The sequence below is a fragment of the Heterodontus francisci genome, chromosome 11 (assembly GCF_036365525.1).
Source record: "Heterodontus francisci isolate sHetFra1 chromosome 11, sHetFra1.hap1, whole genome shotgun sequence".
Taxonomy (NCBI): Eukaryota; Metazoa; Chordata; class Chondrichthyes; order Heterodontiformes; family Heterodontidae; genus Heterodontus; species Heterodontus francisci.
The window spans coordinates 77,656,015-77,675,544 of NC_090381.1; the positions used below are offsets into that span (position 1 = coordinate 77,656,015).

At 44.4% G+C, this 19,530-nt stretch overlaps 1 protein-coding gene across 2 annotated transcripts in view; it reads right to left on the bottom strand.

Moving 5' to 3' along the window:
* dis3l2 (DIS3 like 3'-5' exoribonuclease 2) overlaps window positions 1-19,530 on the bottom strand; it is a 410,232-nt gene that overhangs the window by 138,769 nt on the left and 251,933 nt on the right. For both annotated transcript variants that reach the window (XR_010975985.1, XM_068042291.1), the window contains exon 13: window positions 3,141-3,374. Coding sequence is in view for 1 of the 2 variants with exons in the window: in XM_068042291.1 (XP_067898392.1) it covers window positions 3,141-3,374 (234 nt within the window). In the remaining variant the exon portion in view is untranslated. The remainder of the gene's footprint in view (window positions 1-3,140; window positions 3,375-19,530) is intronic.

Sequence of the window (19,530 nt, forward strand, 5' to 3'; positions counted from 1 at the left end):
AATACTTAAATATTTCAAATACAGACTGCAGGAAGTAGGAACTAAGACAAAGGATTTATTTTCAGCTTCTGACATCATGCTTTAAAACAAAAATACTCCTGCCCACCTTACTACCAACTAAACATAGCACAGATTTACAATATTTTATAGGGAAAGACTGCCTCTTTTTACCCTGTTTCCCCCAAGCCACACACTGGTCACGTTGAAAGGAAGGGCAGATTGATCATTTGCTTCCCAGGAGTCCTTCATTGCTAATCTGAACTATCAGATAAAAATTGCATAACTACAGTACAAAGAGGACCTTCCCTCCTTGTGAGGAAACTCATGACCTCACTCAGGAGTTCCTTGCACCAACTTGGCTGAGCAGTAGTTAAATACCATGGATGCAGGAAATTTGAAATTAAAAACAGAAAATGTTGGAAATACTCAGCAGGTCAGGCAGCATCTGTGAAGAGAGTGAAACAGAGTTAACATTTCAGGGTAATGACCTTTTGTCAGAACTGGAAAAAGTTAGAGATGTAACAGGTTTTAAGCAAATGCAGAGGCAGGGAAAGGGAAGAAAGGGAAATAACGAAAAGGTCTGTGATGAACAATGGGTTACCTTCAAAGAGGAGATAGTTTGGGCACAGTCAAGGGGAAAAGTAAGGCAAACAAATCCAGGGCTCCCAGGATGACAAAAGAGGTAGAGATTAAGATAAAGAAGAAAAAGTGTGCTTATGACAGATGTCAGGTAGAAAATACTATCGAGAACCAGGCAGAATATAGAAGGTCCAGAGGGGAAGTAAAAAGCAAATAAGAGAAGCAAAGAGAGATCATGAAAAGAAACTGGCAGCTAGAATTAAAGGAAATCCCAAAGTTTTCTATAGGCATATAAAAAGTAAAAGGGTGGTAAAAGGAGGAGTGGGGCCGATTAGGGACCATAAAGGGGATTTACACATGGAGCCAGAGGGCATAACTGAGGTATTAAATGAATACTTTGCATCCATCTTTACCAAGGAAGAAGATGCAACCCAGGCAATTTTGACAGAGGAGGTAAGTCAGACACTAGAGGAGTTTAAAATTGATAAAGAAGTCTGTCTGTACTTCAAGTGGATAAGGCACCAGGGCCGGATGAGATGCCTCCAAGGATACTGAGGGAAGTGAGGGTGGAAATTGCAGAGGCACTGGCCATAATTTTTCAGTCTTCCTTAGACTCCGGGGTGGTGTCAGAGGACTGGAGAATTGCAAACGTTACACACTTGTTCAGAAAAGGGTGTAAAGAAAAGCCCAGCAACTACAGACCAGTCAGTTTAACTTCGGTGGTGGGAAAACTTCTAGAAAAACTAATTAGAGACAAAATCAATAGTCACATGGACAAATGCCAGTTAATTAAGGAAAGCCAGCATGGATTTTTTAAGGGAAAATAACGTTTAACTAACTTGCTGGAGTTTTTTGAGGAGGTAACAGAGAGGTTTGATGAGAACAATGCTGTTGATGTGGTGTACATGGACTTTCAAAAGGCATTTGATACAGTGCCACACAACAGACTTGTGAGCAAACCTGCAGCTCATGGAATAAAAAGGACGGTAGCAACATGGATACGAAATTGGCTGAGTGACAGGAAACAAACAGTAGTGGTTAATGGATGTTTTTCGGGCTGGAGGAAGGTTTGTAGTGGGGTTCCCCAGGGATCAGTGTCGGGACCCTCGCTTTTCCTGATATATATTAACGACCCAGACCTTGGTGTACAGGGATAAATTTCAAAGTTTGCTGAGGATACAAAACTTGGAAGCATTGTGAACCGTGGAGGAGGATAGTGTAGAACTTCAAAAGGACACAGACAAGTCGGTGTAATGGGCAGACAGGTGGCAGATGAAGTTCAATGCAGAGAAATGTGAAGTGATTAATTTTGGTAGGAAGAACATGGAGAGACAATACAGAATAAAAGGTACAATTCTAAAAGGGGTGCAGGAGCAGAGGGACCTAGGTGTATAAGTCACGACATAAGTCATTGAAGGAGGCAGGGCAGGTTGAGAGAGCGGTTAATAATGCATACAGTATCATGGGCTTTATTAATAGAGGCACAGAGTAAAAGAGCAAGGAAGATATGTTGAACTTGTGTAAGACACTAGTACGGCCTCAGCTGGAGTACTGCTTCCAGTTCTGGGCGCCGCACTTGAGGAAAGATGTGAGGGCATTGGAGAGAGTACAGAAATATTCACGAGAATGGTTCCAAGGATGAGGAATTTCAGTTATGAAAATAGATTGGAGAAGTTAGGACTGTTTTCCTTGGAGAAGAGAAGGCTGAGAGGTGATTTGAGAGTGTTATTCAAAATCATGAGGGGTCTGGACAGAGTAGATAGAGAGAAGCTGTTCTCACTTGTGAAAGGGTTGAGAACGAGAGGGCACAGATTTAAAGTATTTGGTGAGAAAAGCAAAAGTGACATGAGGAAAAACTTTTTCACACAGTGTGTGGTTAAGGTCTGGAATGTACTGCCTGAGAACATGGTGGAGGCAGGTTCAACTGAAGTATTCAAAAGGGAATTAGACAGTGATATGAAAAGGAAGAAAGGGCAGGGTTACGGGGAAAAGGCAGGGGAATGGAACTGACGGAGTTGCTTTTTCAGAGAGCCGGTGTGGACAGGATGGGCCGAATGGCCTCCTTCTGCACTAACGAGTCTGTGATTCTGTGAGCCTGCATCATTCCAATCTCTAGGTTCCTTCATTACAACAGTGACTACAGTTCAAAAGTACCTGATTGGTGCAATGGAATGTCCTGTCGTTTTGAAAGGCACTGCATAAATGCAAGATATATGGTCCTGAACTTTAGTGTTCCCATATAACGTGTCATCTAAAAAAATTTTTAAATTCAGTAAAAAGGACTTTGTGTTCCTCTAGCTAACTTAAAAATGTCCAAAGTCACTTATTCACAAAGATGTTGAGGCATTGCTTTCAAAAGTTTATTAAATACGATTCTGAAATCTACCTCAAAGGTGCAGACACGATGGGCTGAATGGCTTCCTTCTGCACTGTAACAATTCTGAGATTGTTTTTTGGACACTGCTGTTAATCTTTTAAAATACTATCATAACAGTGCTTTTATATTAAGACTGTTAAAATAGTATTTTTCATGTGTTCTTTACAAAATTAAAGATGCTCACCTGGTCCATTCGTAAAGCACCCCAATCAAACCTTTGCCTACGAAGGTGTTTGGCGATGTTATGAAGGTTTAGTACAGCAGTCTTTATTTCAGTAATGCCATGGTCAGGTGAAACAGGTGGTAGTTCATCAGGGGTGAACATCTTTTCCGGATCCTCAATTATACTTTGCACGTGATTGTAACTCAATTTTACACAAGAGCGAATAATAGTACGGCCATACCATTGACTAAGGATCTGCAAAGTAAAATGAGAAACAATGTTTATTTGAAGATTTATATTTACCCAGTGCTCAGCACATCTCTCAAACGGAATGACTAATGAAAAACATGCACCGTAGAAAATAACCAAATCTTAGCCAATGAGCTTCCGAAACCATTTTGGCAGTAACAAAAGCAGTTGCTTTCATTTGCTGATCGAGACAAAGTAATCAATTAGTTTGTTTAAATGCTCTGTTTTAATATAAACAGATTATTCATTTGATCCAGGAAAAGGTACATCTACGAAGTCATTATAAAATATGTAAACTGCACAAATATTCTCTACAAAAATACATACTATATATTTGTATATATTAATGATATCCAAAAATTTCTTGCCCAACATTTGAGGCTTCATAAGTGCATGGACTAAAATTGTGATTGTAAAGTTGCAAGATGCATAGCTCCTTTAAAACAGGCATTGGCGTTTTAAGGCTACAACCTGTAAGTTTGGAGTTGAAACCCATTTTAAAAAGATATAAATACCATGCAAATTACTTACACATAACAATTTAAAATAAGTACCAGATCAAGTTTTTGCACTGAAGCAAACATGAAAGAAAGCAAAATTGTAATGCAGTTGTTCCCAGTTTCAATCAAATGGAACCATTGGTTGGAAGGGGGCAACAGGCCAAGGAGAATGTGGCCTGACATGCTCTTGACCTGACCAAAGAACAGTACAGCACAGGAACAGGCCGTTCGGCCGTCCAAGCCTGCGCTGATCTTGATGCCTATCTAAACTAAAACCTTCTGTACTTCCGGGGTCCGTATCCCTCTATTCCCATCCTATTCATGTATTTGTCAAGATGCCTCTTAAACGTCGCTATTGTATCTGCTTCCACCACCTCCCCTGACAACAAGTTCCAGGCACTCACCACCCTCTGTGTTAAAAACTTGCCTCGCACATCACCTCTAAACTTTGCCTCTCTCACCTTAAACCTATGTCCCCTAGCAACTGACTCTTCCACCCTGGGAAAAAGCTTCTGACTATCCACTCTGTCCATGCCACTCAAAACTTTGTAAACCTCTATCATGTCGCCCCTCCACCTCCGTCGCTCCAGTGAAAACAATCCGAGTTTATCCAACCTCTCCTCACAGCTAATACCCTCCAGACCAGGCAACATCCTGATAAACCTCTTCTGTACCCTCTCGAAAGCCTCCACATCCTTCTGGTAGTGTGGCAACCAGAATTGTATGCAATATTCCAATTGTGGCCGAACTAAGATTCTGTACAGCTGCAGCATGACTAGCCAATTTTTACACTCTATGCCCCGACCGATGAAGGCAAGTATGCCGTATGCCTTCTTGACTACCTTATCCACCTGTGTTGCCACTTTGTGATCTGTGGACCTGTACGCCCAGATCTCTGCTTGTCAATACTCCTAAGGGTTCTGCCATTTACTGTATACTTCCCACCTGTATTAGCCCTTCCAAAATGCATTACTTCACATTTGTCCAGATTAAACTCCATCTGCCATTTCTCCGCCCAAGTCTCCAACCTATCTATATCCTGCTGTATCCTCTGATATTCCTCATCACTATCCGCAACTCCACCAACCTTTGTGTCTTCCACAAACTTACTAATCAAACCAGCTACATTCTCCTCCAAATCATTTATATATACTACAAACAGCAAACGTCCCAGCACTGATCCCTGTGGAATACCACTAGTTACAGCCCTCCATTCAGAAAAGCACCCTTCCACTGCTACCCTCTGTCTTCTATGACCGAGCCAGTTCTGCATCCATCTTGCCAGCTCACCTCTGATCCCGTGTGACTTCACCTTTTGTACCAGTATGCCATGAGGGACCTTGTCAAAGGCTTTACTGAAGTCCATGTAGACAACATCCACTGCCCTTCCTTCATCAATCATCTTCGTCATTTCCTCAAAAATCTCAATCAAATTACTGAGACACGACCCCCCCTTCACAAAACCATGCTGCCTCTCGCTAATAAATCAATTTGTTTCCAAATGGGAGTAAATCCTGTCCCGAAGAATCCTCTCCAATAATTTCCCTACAACTGACGCAAGGATCACCGGCCTGTAATTTCCTGGATTATCCTTGCTACACTTCTTAAACAAAGGAAGAACATTAGCTATTCTCCAGTCCTCTGGGACCTCACCTGTAGCCAATGAGGATACAAAGATTTCAGTCAAGGCCCAGCAATTTCCTCCCTTGCCTCGCTCAGTATTCTGGGGTAGATCCCATCAGGTCCTGGGGGCTTATCTACCGTAATGTTTTTCAAGACGTCCAACACCACCTCTTTTTTGATATCGACATGACCCAGACTATCTACACTCCCTTCCCTGGACTCATCATCCACCAAGTCCTTCTCTTGGGTGAATACTGATGCAAAGTACTCATTTAGTACCTTGCCCATTTCCTCTGGCTTCCCTTCTCTGTCCTTGAGTGGGCCAACCCTTTCCCTGGTTACCCTCTTGCTCTTTATATACGTGTAAAAAGCCTTGGGATTCTCCTTAATCCTGTTTGCCAATGACTTTTCATGATCCCTTTTAGCCCCTCCTGACTCCTTGCTTAAGTTCCTTCCGACTTTCTTTATATTCCTCAAGGGATTCATCTATTCCCAGCCTTCTAGCCCTTACGAATGCTTACTTTTTCTTTTTGACTCGGCTCTCAATATCCCTCGTTATCCAAGGTTCCCAAAACTTGCCAAACTTATCCTTCATCCTCACAGGAACATGCCGGTCCTGGATTCTAATCAACTGACGTTTGAAAGACTCCCACATGTCAGATGTTGATTTACCTTCAAATGGCCGCCCCCAATCTAAATTCTTCAGTTCCTGCTTAATATTGTTACAATTAACCTTCCCCCAATTTAGCACCTTCACCCGAGGACTACTCTTATCCTTATCCATAAGTACCTTAAAACGTACGGAATTATGGTCACTGTTCCCGAAATGCTCCCCTACTGAAACTTCGACCACCTGGCCGGGCTCATTCCCCAATACCAGGTCCAGTACTGCCCCATCCCTAGTTGGACTATCTACATATTGTTTCAAGAAGCCCTCCGGGATGCTCCTTACAAACTCTGCCCCATCCAAGCCCCGAGCACTAAGTGAGTCCCAGTCAATATAGGGGAAGTTAAAATCACCCACCACAACAACCCTGTTACCTTAACATCTTTCCAAAATCTGTCTACATATCTGCTCCTCTATCTCCCGCTGGCTGTTGGGAGGCCTGTAGTAAACCCGCAACATCGTGACTGCACCCTTCCTATTCCTGAGCTCTACCCATATTGCCTCGCTGCATGATCCCTCCGAGGTGTCCTCCCGCAGTACAGCTGTGATATTCTCCTTAACCAGTAATGCAACTCTCCCACCCCTTTTACATCCCCCTCTATCCCGCCTGAAGCATCGAAATCCCGTAACGTTTAGCTGCCAATCCTGTCCTTCCCTCAGCCAAGTTTCTGTAATAGCAAAAACATCATAGTCCCAAGTACTAACCCAAGCTCTAAGTTCATCTGCCTTACCTGTTATACTTCTCGCATTGAAACAAATGCACTTCAGGCCACCAGTCCCGCTGTGCTCAGCAACATCTCCCTGCCTGCTCTTCCTCTCAGTCTTATTGGCCTTATTCACTAGTTCCCCCTCAGTTATTTCACCTGCTGACCGACAGCTCTGGTTCCCACCCCTCCGCCACACTAGTTTAAAACTTCCCGAGTGACGCTAGCAAACCTCGCAGCCAGGATATTTGTGCCCCTCCAGTTTAGATGCAACCCATCCTTCCTGTACAGGTCCCACCTGTCCCGGAAGAGATCCCAATGATCTAGATATCTGAAACCCTCCCTCCTACACCAGCTATTTAGCCACGTGTTTAGCTGCACTATCTTCCTATTTCTAGCCTCACTGGCACGTGGCACAGGGAGTAATCCCGAGATTACAACCCTAGAGGTCCTGTTTTTTAAACTTACTACCTAACTCCCTGAACTCCCCCTGCAGGACCTCGTCACTCTTCCTGCTTATGTCGTTCGTACCAATGTGTACCACAACCTTTGGCTGTTCACCCTCCCCTTTCAGGATGCCCCCTGCACATTCAGAGACATCCTTGACCCTGGCACCAGGGAGGCAACATACCATCCTGGAGTCTCTTTCACGTCCACAGAAGTGCCTATCTGTGCCTCTGACTATAGAGTGCCCGATAACTATTGCTCTTCTGCGCTTTGTCCCTCCCTGAAGAACAACAGAGCCAGCCATGGTGTCACTGCTCTGGCTGCTGCTGTTGTTGTTTTCCCCTGATAGGCCATCCCCCCCAACAGTATCCAAAACGGTATACTTGTTCGATCAATTCCAGGCTTCAGACAGCACGCCTTCTATCTCCATCCACTGTTCCCAGGCCTGAAGCCAACATTTAAGCACAAAATTTGGTGGGACATGGGGGTAGAAGCACAGCAGCTAGAACTGGGTCAAGTGCCATAGGCAACTAATTGGCGAGATGTCGGGCATGGCTCAGTCGCAGCACTCCTCAAAAAAACCATCCTTAACCTCTCTGTTCCTGCAAACTACCGCGCACCCCCCATCCCCACCAAAGTCCTTGAACATGCCATGACATCCCAAATCTGTGCCCTTCTTTCCTGGAGCTCGATGCTTGAATCCCTTCATTCACATTTCCGCACTTGCCACAGCACTGAAACGGTCCATGTTAAAGTTAACATGTGCAGAGAGCACATGGACTTCTTTGTCATTAAGACTGAGTACTTCCATTGCCTCTGTCATTTCCCTCCCTCCCCTTAGTCCACAGGGCCAAATGTTCGTGAAGGTTACCCCTGCCTTAGCCCTGAACTTGCATCTTTCTATACTTTCTCTCCAATCTGTGCTCATGCTCTATCTGAGCTCATCTTGTTCATAAAATCCACCTCCTGCTCCCTCCACCCTATTCCCAAACTGTTGATCACCCAACTTCCCTTCTTGGCCCCACATTAGTTGATATTATTGAAGTTCGCTCTCCTTAGGTGCTGTCCCCCTTCCCTTCAAATCTGCCATCATCACATCTCTTCTCAAAATACCCACGCTTAATCCTTCTGTCCTTGCAATCCACTGCCCCACCTCCAGCCTCCCTTTCCACTCCAAAGACCATGAATGTGTTGTCACCTCCCAAAGATGTGCCCATCTTGTGTGGAACTCCATGTATGAATCCCTCCATTTAGGCTTCTGCCAGTGCCACAGTACTGAAATGGCCCTCCTTTTCCTTCTCAACCTGTCTGCACCTTTCACATGGTTAACCACACCACCCTCCTCGAACACCTTTCCAATATCATCCAGCTGGGTGGGACGGAACTTGCCTGGTTCCATTCTTATCTATCCAATCATAGCCAGAGAAATCACCTGCAATGGCTTCCTGCTCCCAAACGGTTACCCCTGGAATCCTCCAAGGATCTAGCGTTGGTCCCCTATTTTGCATCTACATGTTGTCCCTCGGCAACATCAAACGAAAATGCGCCAGGTTCCACATGTATGACAATGACACCGAGCTCTACCTCACCACCACCTCTCTCAACCCCGCCACTGTCTCTGATTTGTCCCAATGCTTATCCAACATTCAGTACCAGATAAGCAGAAATTTCCTCCAACTAAATATCGGGAAGACGGAAGCTATTCTCTTTGGTCCTCTCTACAAATGTCACTCCCTAGTCACTGACAACGATCTGAGGCTGAACTAGACCATTCACAACACCTTACCTCGAGACAAGCGTCTGACCACATATCCGCTCCATCAAAATGCTACCTCCTATAAAAATCATCCACCTCAGCCCATTTGCAGCTGAAACTCTCGTCATGCCTTGGTTACCTCTCGAGTTGACTATTTAAATGCTCTCCCAACTGGCCTCTCATCTTCCATCCTCTATAAACTTAAAGATATCTAAAACTCTGCTGCCCATATTCTAACTTACACCAAGTTTCATTCAGCCATCATCCCCTTGCTCTCTGAACCACATGGCTCCCAGTCTGGCAATGCCTCAAATCTAAAATTCTATTCCTTGTTTTCAAATCCTTGAATGGTCTCACCCCTTCCCATCTCTGCAACCTCCTACAGTCCTCTTAGATCTTTGCGCTCCTCCAATTCCAGCCTCTTGCGCACCCCAATTTTAATCATTCCACCACTGGCAGCTGTACCTTCAGCTGCCTAGGTCCCACGCTATGGAATTCTCTCCCTAAAACTCTCTGCCTTTCTACCTCTCTTTTCTCCTTTAAGAGACTCCATGAAACCTACCTTTTTGATCAAGTTTAAAAGTCATCTGCCTTAATATCTCATGTGGCTCCATGTCAGATTTTGCTTGATATTGCTCCTGCAAAGCAGCTTGGGACATTTTACTGCATTAAAGCATGATAGAAGTGCAAGTTGTTGTTACGGATTCATATCCCACACCAAAGGCTACATGACAAAATTAATATCAGTGCAATACTGTGGAGGCTCTGTACTGTCAGAGGTGCCACCTTTCAAATAAGACGTTAACCTAACGTCCTGTCTGCCCTATCACATGATGTACCATGGGATCTTGTACTAACTCAAGGAGAAGTCCTGGCTAATATTTATCTATTAAGCAACATTACAAAAAAATCTGGTCATTACCTCATGGCTGTTTGTGGGACCTCGCTATGCACAAATTGGCTGCTGCATTTCCTATATTACAAGTGTGACTTCACTTCAGAAGTCATTGGCTGTAACGTGCTTTGAGACATCCTAACTTTGTGAAAGGCACTAAATAAATGCAAGTTCTTTCCTTTACTGCTACTTTTCACTCTTTTGTTACAATTCCCATCTCCAAAGTGTTATGGCCACGTGGTGTGACGTGGGGTGGGTTCCCACTGTTCAACTCTCCACCTGACCACAGTGAGTGTATTTTTATTAAGAGTTTAGCCCCTCGGTGTTTCATTTTTCAAACAAACAGACAACGACAGGTTTTCTTGTAGGTTTTAAAAACAGAAAGTCAATTGTTTATTGATCAATACGCCTTATCCCAAAATTGTTGCAACCACATCCACTCAAGTATTCACTCGCACACAAGAAACACATTAAGAAGGAAAAGAGGAAGGCTTTTTTGTGGGGTAGAGAAGTTACGATAAATCTGTTGAATTATTTTGAGATTCAAGTTTTAGATGGTTGCAGGCCTGATATGATTGTAGATTTCTCTCTCAATTGAAAGTTCTGTTGACGATGATGGGTCACTTCCAGCTCTCTCTGCTGTATAATGTAGATGGTAGATTTTTTTCAGCAGGCATGTGCTTTCTGGCTTGCTGGAGTGCCAGCTGTTAGAAGTAGCTCCACCTTCTGGGTCAGTCTCACACTCTGCCTGTCTTTATTTTAAGGTAAAACTGTGTCACCTCTCACCTATTAGCAGACACTCTGGTTTCTTTCCCATGGTGATCACACAATGGCCAGGATGTAGATCCTTCATACCTCCTTTGTTTCAGAAGACATTCCATTCTGGAATGTATTTAGGGTAGGTGTAAGATGGATTTCACTAAAACCTTTTCGTTTTGAAGATTTGTCCTTGGTCTTTGTCAGACTGTTTGGATCCACAAAAGGCCAATCCCCTTTTTCTTCGGTGGTCATTTTGGACCATTGTTCACTTTTTAAAATAGATGTTCATTTTTTTTTTTAAAGACAAAGCCCATTTTTTCATAACTTGTCTGTGAATGTTGTTGTATCGCACTTCTGATGTGAGTGACGAAAGGCTTTTCGAAAATTACGCCGAGGGCCTACACGATCTCTTACCCGACCTTTAGCATTTTGGCTACATACTATAGCAGCTTGGTAACATTTATATTTTTCGTGCCATTAATTTCTTTTAAAATACTATGCCTCTTCAAATTCTTAGCTTGGCATGGAACTGATGTAAAGTAGTTATTAGATATTTTTATGATCAAATACACGATGGCCCCCTTCATCTCAAAACAGTCCCATTTTATTTCCTCTATTTGCCCCAAAAAAATGCTTGCCATTTCTGAGGAGTTTCTTGGTACAGCCCAAATACCTGGTTCCTGGATACTACTTTTATATGTGAATAAAAGATCTTGAAAGTCATAGAGAAAAAGGAAGAAGGGATAACAGGTCAAGCATTTTGTATTTCTCGTTTAGGAAAATGTTGTTTTAGGTGTTTGATTTAGAAGTTCAGAATTACTGTAATAATGCTGTTCCTGATATGTGAACAATTTTAATTGAACATTCTGCATGTTTTTTTTATTCGTTTGTGGGATGTGGGCATGTTTTTTTTTATTCATTTATGGGATGTGGGCGTCGCTGACTAGGCCAGCATTTATTGCCCATCCCGAACTGTCCTTGAACCGAGTGGCTTGCTAGGCCATTTCAGAGGGAATTTAAGAGTCAATCACATTACTGTGGGTCTGGAGTCACATGTAGGCCAGACCAGGTAAGGACAGCAGATTTCCATCCCTAAAGGACATTAGTGAACCAGATGGGTTTTTACAACAATCGACAATGGTTTCATGGGCACCATTAGACTAGATTTTTTAAATTCCAGATTTATTAATTGAATTCGAATTTCACCATCTGCTGTGGTGGCATTCGAACCCAGGGCTCCAGAGCATTAGCTTGGGCTCTAGATTACTAGTCCAGTGACATTACCACTACAGCACCACCTCCCCAAGCAGATTGTATGTTTCCTAGCGTTACGTAACTCAGGTAGGTCTGGAGTGACTCCCTTGGTTTTCAATATTGCTACTTCAGATTCCTTCCCATCATTAATGCTTTGGAGTGGGCTAGGAACAAGGAAGCAACTCAACCTAGTGTATTTTCCTCAATAAGATGGGCAATTCTTCCACTGTGTTGCAACCGAGGCGGCAGGAGGGAATTGCTAATTCAATCCAACTTCTCCAAAGGTCACAACTTTTATTTACATTTTCCCACTTACCGAAACATTCAATTAGATACTTGATTTTACCCCAGTAGAAAGCACACCAACCAGGTTTCTTTAATAAACAAAACTATCCATTTATTATAAAGCAAGCATACACATGAATTGAAATATTAAAGCCACTTACTTATTCTAGCCCTCACGTGCGCATACATACATACATACACATTCGGTTAACTGGGAAAAAATAAATTTTTGTTTACAGCTGTTACAGCTGTCAATGGAATCTTCCAAGAACAGTTTTTCCTAGGCGATGTTGATGATCAGTCTGGGTAGGCTTCCAAAAACGCAGCACAGAAAGCTTCAGACAGGCTTTACAGCAGGAAGCAGCAACAAGGATCTTCGTGGGTCTTATAGCACAATATAGCAGTAAAGGTTTCTTCAACTACAGGAGAAAATAGTAAAATTTGATGCAGGAATTCTTCAAAGAGAGAAAGATATCAACTGTCTTCTCCTGGCAGCAACTCCTTCTTTCTGTTTTTCAGGCCAAACTCCAACTGGCTTTTTTAACAGTTCAAAACGAAACCAAACTTTTTCCAGAAACAAGTCCTGTGACAACCATAAATCTTGACTTATCATTCCTTCGCAAAATCCTTTCAGAGTCACAAGCACAACCCTTGCTGTTTTAACTTGAAATCAGATGTTTTCCAGTAAGACTTGGCTACTAGCCAAACTTCTGTTGACCTTCCCTTTTGTTTTTCAAACACAAATTTCAGCAACCTCCAGATGACTCAATGTCCAAAATGCAACTACAAGTTCTTTAAAACATATTTTACAGAAGAAATCTTGTAACAACTGTGTACTTCTGAAATATAGATTGAGATGTAAATTCGACTACCAACTATTCTTCCTATATTTCCTTTTAATGAATATTGTGATATTTTCTTGCATTGACGTCTTCTACAGCTTTTGCTTGGCCTTATGAAATCAGTATGAACTCTCCAGATAGTGCATATTTTTTTTGTTAAATTACTGGGGATAGGGCAAGCTCCAACCTGAAATTGCTCTAAACGTAGCGAAATGAAATTGATTCAGTGGACTAACTAAACATACTGGTATATTTGGTGACTTATTTGAGCAGGCAAAGAATTACTAAATTGCAACTATTCACAAATTCTAGTATAGAATACAATATACTGTAATCATCAGGACCAATATTTTCTTTAACAGTTCATTTAGGTTCCAACAAGTAGGAGTGCACTTACTATGATACAACAAATACAACAGCTGAACACACAAGTTACAATCATCTTGGGGAAATCACTGATATCACAAGTTCAGCATGCCTACAATAATAATGGTGTTAAGGCAAGCAAAAAAAAGAGCTCAGTATGATGAGATTAGGAAAGAAAAATGCAGCTTTAAGCCAATATAAACTATATAAACATAGAGGTACATATTGAAAGGAAAAAACTCTATAAAACTTTAAAAACAAGTCTAATCTTAATTTTAGCATTGCCGAATGTTTATTTGAAGATTTTGAAAATAGAACGAGCTGAAATGACATTCCCCTTCATCCAATTTGCAAACCAAACCAAGACGAGATAATTCATCATGAGGACACTACAGCTAAGTGTGATCCTGTCCCCAATAAATACATCTAACCAAAATATATTAAAAATCTTATGTCTGTGCATATTTTCCATCTTCAAAACCGTACCTGTTGTCACATTGTAGATTTTACCATTACAAGTTTCTATATTAACATTTACAATGATAACTACCAATGTAAACCTACTTTAACTGTAGGACCTGGCCACCAGAGGTTGCTGCAAAACCTGCTCTCCACAAATTACAAAACGTTAACCACTTTTTTTTTCACACAACTGAAATTTCCTAACTCCAAAATAATAATTCAAAAAAATAAAAAGAATGACGCTTCACACGAACAAGATTAAATGCAACCACCGAACGATGCATTATATGTTGATATAGGGGAGGCGGTGGCGCAGTGGCATTGTCACTGGACTAGTAATCCAGAGACCCAGGGTATTGCTCTGGGGACATGGGTTCAAATCCCACCAAAGCAGAAGGTGGAATTTGAATTTAATTAATAAATCTGGAATTAAAAGCTAGTCTAATGATGTCAAGAAACCATTGTCGATTGTTGTAAAAACCCATCTGGTTCACTAATGTCCTTTAGGGAAGGAAATCTGCTATCCTTACCGGATCTGCCCTACATGTGACTCCAGAACCACAGCGATGTGGTTGACTCTTACATGCCCCAAAAATGGCCTAGCAAGCCACTCAGTTGTATCTAACCGCTACAAAGTCAATAAAAAGGAATGAAACCGGACGGACCACCCGGCATCGACCTAGGCACCGGAAACGACAACGGCAAACCCAGCCCTGTCGACCCTGCAAAGTCTTCCTCACTAACATTTGGGGACTTGTGCCAAAGTTGGGAGAGCTGTCCCACAGACTAGTCAAGCAACAGCCTGACATAGTCATACTCACGGAATCATACCTTACAGACAATGTCCCAGACACTGCCATCACCATCTCCGGGTATGTCCTGTCCCACCAGCAGGACAGACCCACCAGAGGTGGTGGAACAGTGGTATACAGTAGGGAGGGAGTTGCCCTGGGAGTCCTCAATATCGACTCTGGACCCCATGAAGTTTCATGGCATCAGATCAAACATGGACAAGGAAACCTCCTGCTGATTACCACCGACCGCCCTCCCTCAGCTGATGAGTCAGTACTCCTCCATGTTGAACAGCACTTGGAGGAAGCATTGAGGGTGGCGAGGGCACAAAATGTACTCTGGGTGGAGGACTTCAATGTCCATCATCAAGAGTGGCTTGGTAGACCACTACTGACCGAGCTGGTCGAGTCCTAACGGATATATCTGCTAGACTGGGTATGCAGCAGGTGGTGAAGGAACCAAGAGGGGAAAACATACTTGACCTCGTCCTCACCAATTTGCCTGCCGCAGATGCATCTGTCCATGACAGTAATGGTAGGAGTGACCACCGCACAGTCCTTGTGGAGACGAAGCCCCGCCTTCACATTGAGGATACCCTCCATCATGTTGTGTGGCACTATCAACGTGCTAAATGGGATAGATTTCAAACAGATCCATCAATGCAAAACTGGGCGTCCATGAGGCGCTGTGGGCCATCCACAGCATCAGAATTGTACTCAACCACAATCTGTAACCTCATGGCCCAGCACATCCCCACTCGACTATTACAATCAAGCCAGGAGGCCAACCCTGGTTCAATGAAGAGTGCAGGAGGGCATGCCAGGAGCAGCACCAGGCATACCTCAAAATGAGGTGTCAACCTGGTGAAGCTACAACACAGGACTATCTGCATGCCAAACTGCGTAAGCATCATGCGATAGACAGAGCTAAGTGATCCCATAACCAAAGGATCAGCTCTAAGCTCTGTAGTCCTGCCACATCCAGCCGTGAATGGTGGTGGACAAATAAACAACTAACTGGAGGAGGTGGCTCCACAAATATCCCCATCCTCAATGATGGCGGAGCCCACCACATCAGTACGAAAGATAAGGCTGAAGCATTTGCAACAATCTTCAGCCAGAAGTGCCGAGTTGATGATCCATCTCGGCCTCCTCCTGAAGTTCCCAGCATCACAGATGCCAGACTTCAGCCAATTCGATTCACTCCGCGTGATATCAAGAAATGACTGATGGCACTGGATACTGCAGAAGCTATAGGCCCTGACAATATTCCGGCAATAGTACTGAAGACCTGCGCTCCAGAACTTGACGCGCCCCTAGCCTAGTTGTTCCAGTACAGCTACAACACTGGCATCTACCCTGCAATGTGGAAAATTGCCCAGGTATGTACTGAATACAAAAAGCAGGACAAGTCCAACCAGGCCAATTACCGCCCCATCAGCCTACTCTCAATCATCAGTAAAGTGATGGAAGGTGTCATCAACAGTGCCATCAAGCAGCACTTGCTTAGCAATAACCTGCTCAGTGACGCTCAGTTTGGATTCTGCCAGGGCCACTCAGCTCCTGACCTCATTACAGCCTTGGTTCAAACATGGACAGAAGAGCTGAACTCAAGAGGTGAGGTGAGAGTGACTGCCCTTGACATCAAGGCAGCATTTGACCGAGTATGGCATCAAGGAGCCCGAGCAAAACAGAGGTCAATGGGAATCAGGGGGAAACCCTCCACTGGCCGGAGTCATACCTAGCGCAAAGGAAGATGGTGGTGGTTGTTGGAGATCAATCATCTGAGCTCCAGGACATCACTGCAGGAGTTCCTCAGGGTAGTGTCCTAGGCCCAACCATCTTCAGCTGCTTCATCAATGACCTTCCTTCAATCATGAGGTCAGAAGTGGGGATGTTCGCTGATGATTGCACAATGTTCAGCACCATTCGTTATTCCTCAGATACTGAAGCAGTCTGTGTAGAAATGTGGCAAGATCTGGACAATATCCAGGCTTGGGGCTGGTAAGTGGCAAGTAACATTCGCGCCACATAAATGCCAGGCAATGACCATCTCCAACAAGAGAGAACTTAACCATCCTTCCTTGACATTCAATGGCATTACCATCACTGAATCCCCCACTATCAACATCCCAGGGGCTACCATTGACCAGAAACTGAACTGGAGTAGCCATATAAATATCGTGGCTACAAGAGGTCAGAGTCTAGGAATCCTGCGGCGAGTAACTCAGCTCCTGACCACCATCTACAAGGCACAAGTCAGGAGTGTGATGGAATACTCTCCACTTGCCTGGATGGGTGCAGCTCCAACAACACTCAAGAAGCTCGACACCATCCAGGACAAAGCTGCCCGCTTGTTTGGCACCTCATCTACAAACATTCACTCCCTCCACCACCGACGTACAGTGACAGCAGTGTGCACCATCTACAAGATGCACTGCAGCAACGCACCAAGGCTCCTTAGACAGCACCTTCCAAACCCACGACCTCTCCCAACTAGAGGGACAAGGGCAGCAAATACATGGGAACACCACCACCTGCAAGTTCCCCTCCAAGTCACACACCATCCTGACTTGGAACTATGTCGCCGTTCCTTCACTTTCGTTGGGTGAAAATCCTGGAACTCCCTTCTTAACAGCACTGTGGGTACACCTACCCCAAATGGACTGCAGCGGTTCAAGAAGGCAGCTCACCACCACCTTCTCAAGGGCAATTAGGGATGGGCAATAAATGCTGGCCTGGCCAGCGACGCCCACATCCCATGAATGAATAAAAACAAAATGTTTGACTTAAGCTAAAGATTTTGCTTGGACACCTCAGCTTCTCACAAAAATCTGGATTTAGATTTGAATGAGGAAAGGAGCAGGGTCAGTGGCAGGTTGGGGGAGGGGGAAGTAAGGAAACGAGTGGCGAGGGGGATCTGAGAAAAGGAGCGGAGGGGGGGTGGGATGAGAAAAGGAGAGACGAGGGTGGGGTATGAGGAAAGGAGCGGTGACGGGGGAATGAGGAAAGGAGCAGTGGGAGGGGGAAAATGAGGCAAGGTGCAGTGGGAGGGGGAACGAGGAAAGGAATGGCAAGAGGTAGAGATTGAGGAAAGGAGCTGCGAGGGGGTGGGGAAAAGAGTAGCAAGGGGAGGATTGCGCAAAGGAGTGCTGGGGGCTGAACGAGGAGAGGAGTGGTGAGGGGGGAAACGAGGAAAGGAGTGGTGGGAACTGCTCGAGGAAAGGAGCAGTGAGGGGAGAAACGAGGAAAGAGGCGGGGGGGGGACGAACAAGGAAAGCAGCATGTACAATGGGGAAGGCACCAGGTGGAAAAGAGGAGGTCTGTGTAAAAGAGAGGGGAGGAAGGTACATAGAGAAGAGAGGGGAGGGGCACACAGAAAAGAGCGGACGCAAGAAAAGAAAGGGACAGGAAAATGTTCAGCAAATATTTCAATTGGAGGGACAAAAAAATGAGTGACCCTGTTATTTGAATATGAATTGTGTTTAATTGTTTTTTTTTATTCATTCATGGGATGTGGGCGTCGCTGGCTCGGCCAGCATTTATTGCCCATCCCTAATTGCCTTTGAGGTGGTGGTGGTGAGCTGCCTTCTTGAACCGCTGCAGTTCATGTGATGTAGGTACACCCACAGTACTGTTAGGAAGGGAGTTCCAGGATTTTGGCCTAGTGACAGTGAAGGAAGTGCGATAGAGTTCCAAGTCAGGATGGTGTGCGACTTGGAGGGGAACTTGCAGGTGGTGGTGCTCGCATGCATTTTCTGCCTTTGTCCTTCTAATTGGTAAAGATCACGGGTTTGGATGGTGCTGTCTAAGGAGCCTCGGTGCGTTGCTGCAGTGCATCTTGTAGATGGTACACACTGCCACTGTGCTTCGGTGGAGAAGGGAGTGAATGTTGCCAGTGGTGGATGGGATGCCAATCAAGTGGGCTGCTTTGACTGGATGACGTCGAGATATGTGACTGTTGTTGGAGCTGTACCCAACCAGGCAAGTGGAGTGTATTCCACTACACTCTTGACTTGTGCCTTGTGGATGGTGAACAGGCAGTGGGGAAAAAGCAGGTGAATTACTCGTCGCAGGATTCCGAGCCTCCGACCTGCTCTTGTATCCACGGTATTTATATGGCTACTTCAGTTCACTTTCTGGTCAATGGTAACCCCCAGGATGTTGATAGTGGGGGTTTCAGTGATGATAGTGCCATTGAATGTCAAGGGGAAATGGTTAGATTCTCTCTTTTCTAAGATGGTCATTGCCTGGCACTTCTGTAGCACGTATGTTACTTGCCACATCAGTTCAAGCCTGGAGTGGAGTTGTCCAGGTCTTGCTGCATCTGGACACGGACTGCTTCATTATCTGAGGAGTCGCGAATGGTGCTGAACATTGTGCAATCATCAGCAAACATCCCCACTTCTGACCTTATGGTGGAGGGAAGATGAAGCAGCTGAAGATGGTTGGGCCTAGAACACTACACTGAGGTACGCCTGCAGTGATGCCTTGGGACTGAGATGATTGACCTCCAACAACCACAGCCGTCTTCCTTTGTGCTAGGTATGACTCCAACTAGCGGAATTTCCCCCTCCCAATTCCCATTGACTCCAGTTTTGCTGGGGCTCCTTGTGCGGTCAAATGCTGCCTTGATGTCAAGGGCAGTCAGTCTCACCTCTGGAGTTCAGCTCTACTGTCCATGTTTGGACCAAGGCTGTGATGAGGTCAGGAGCTGAGTGGCCCTGGCAGAACCCAAACTGAGCATCAGTGAACAGGTTATTGCTGAGTAAGTGCCACTTGATGGCACTGTGGAAGACCCCTTGCATCAT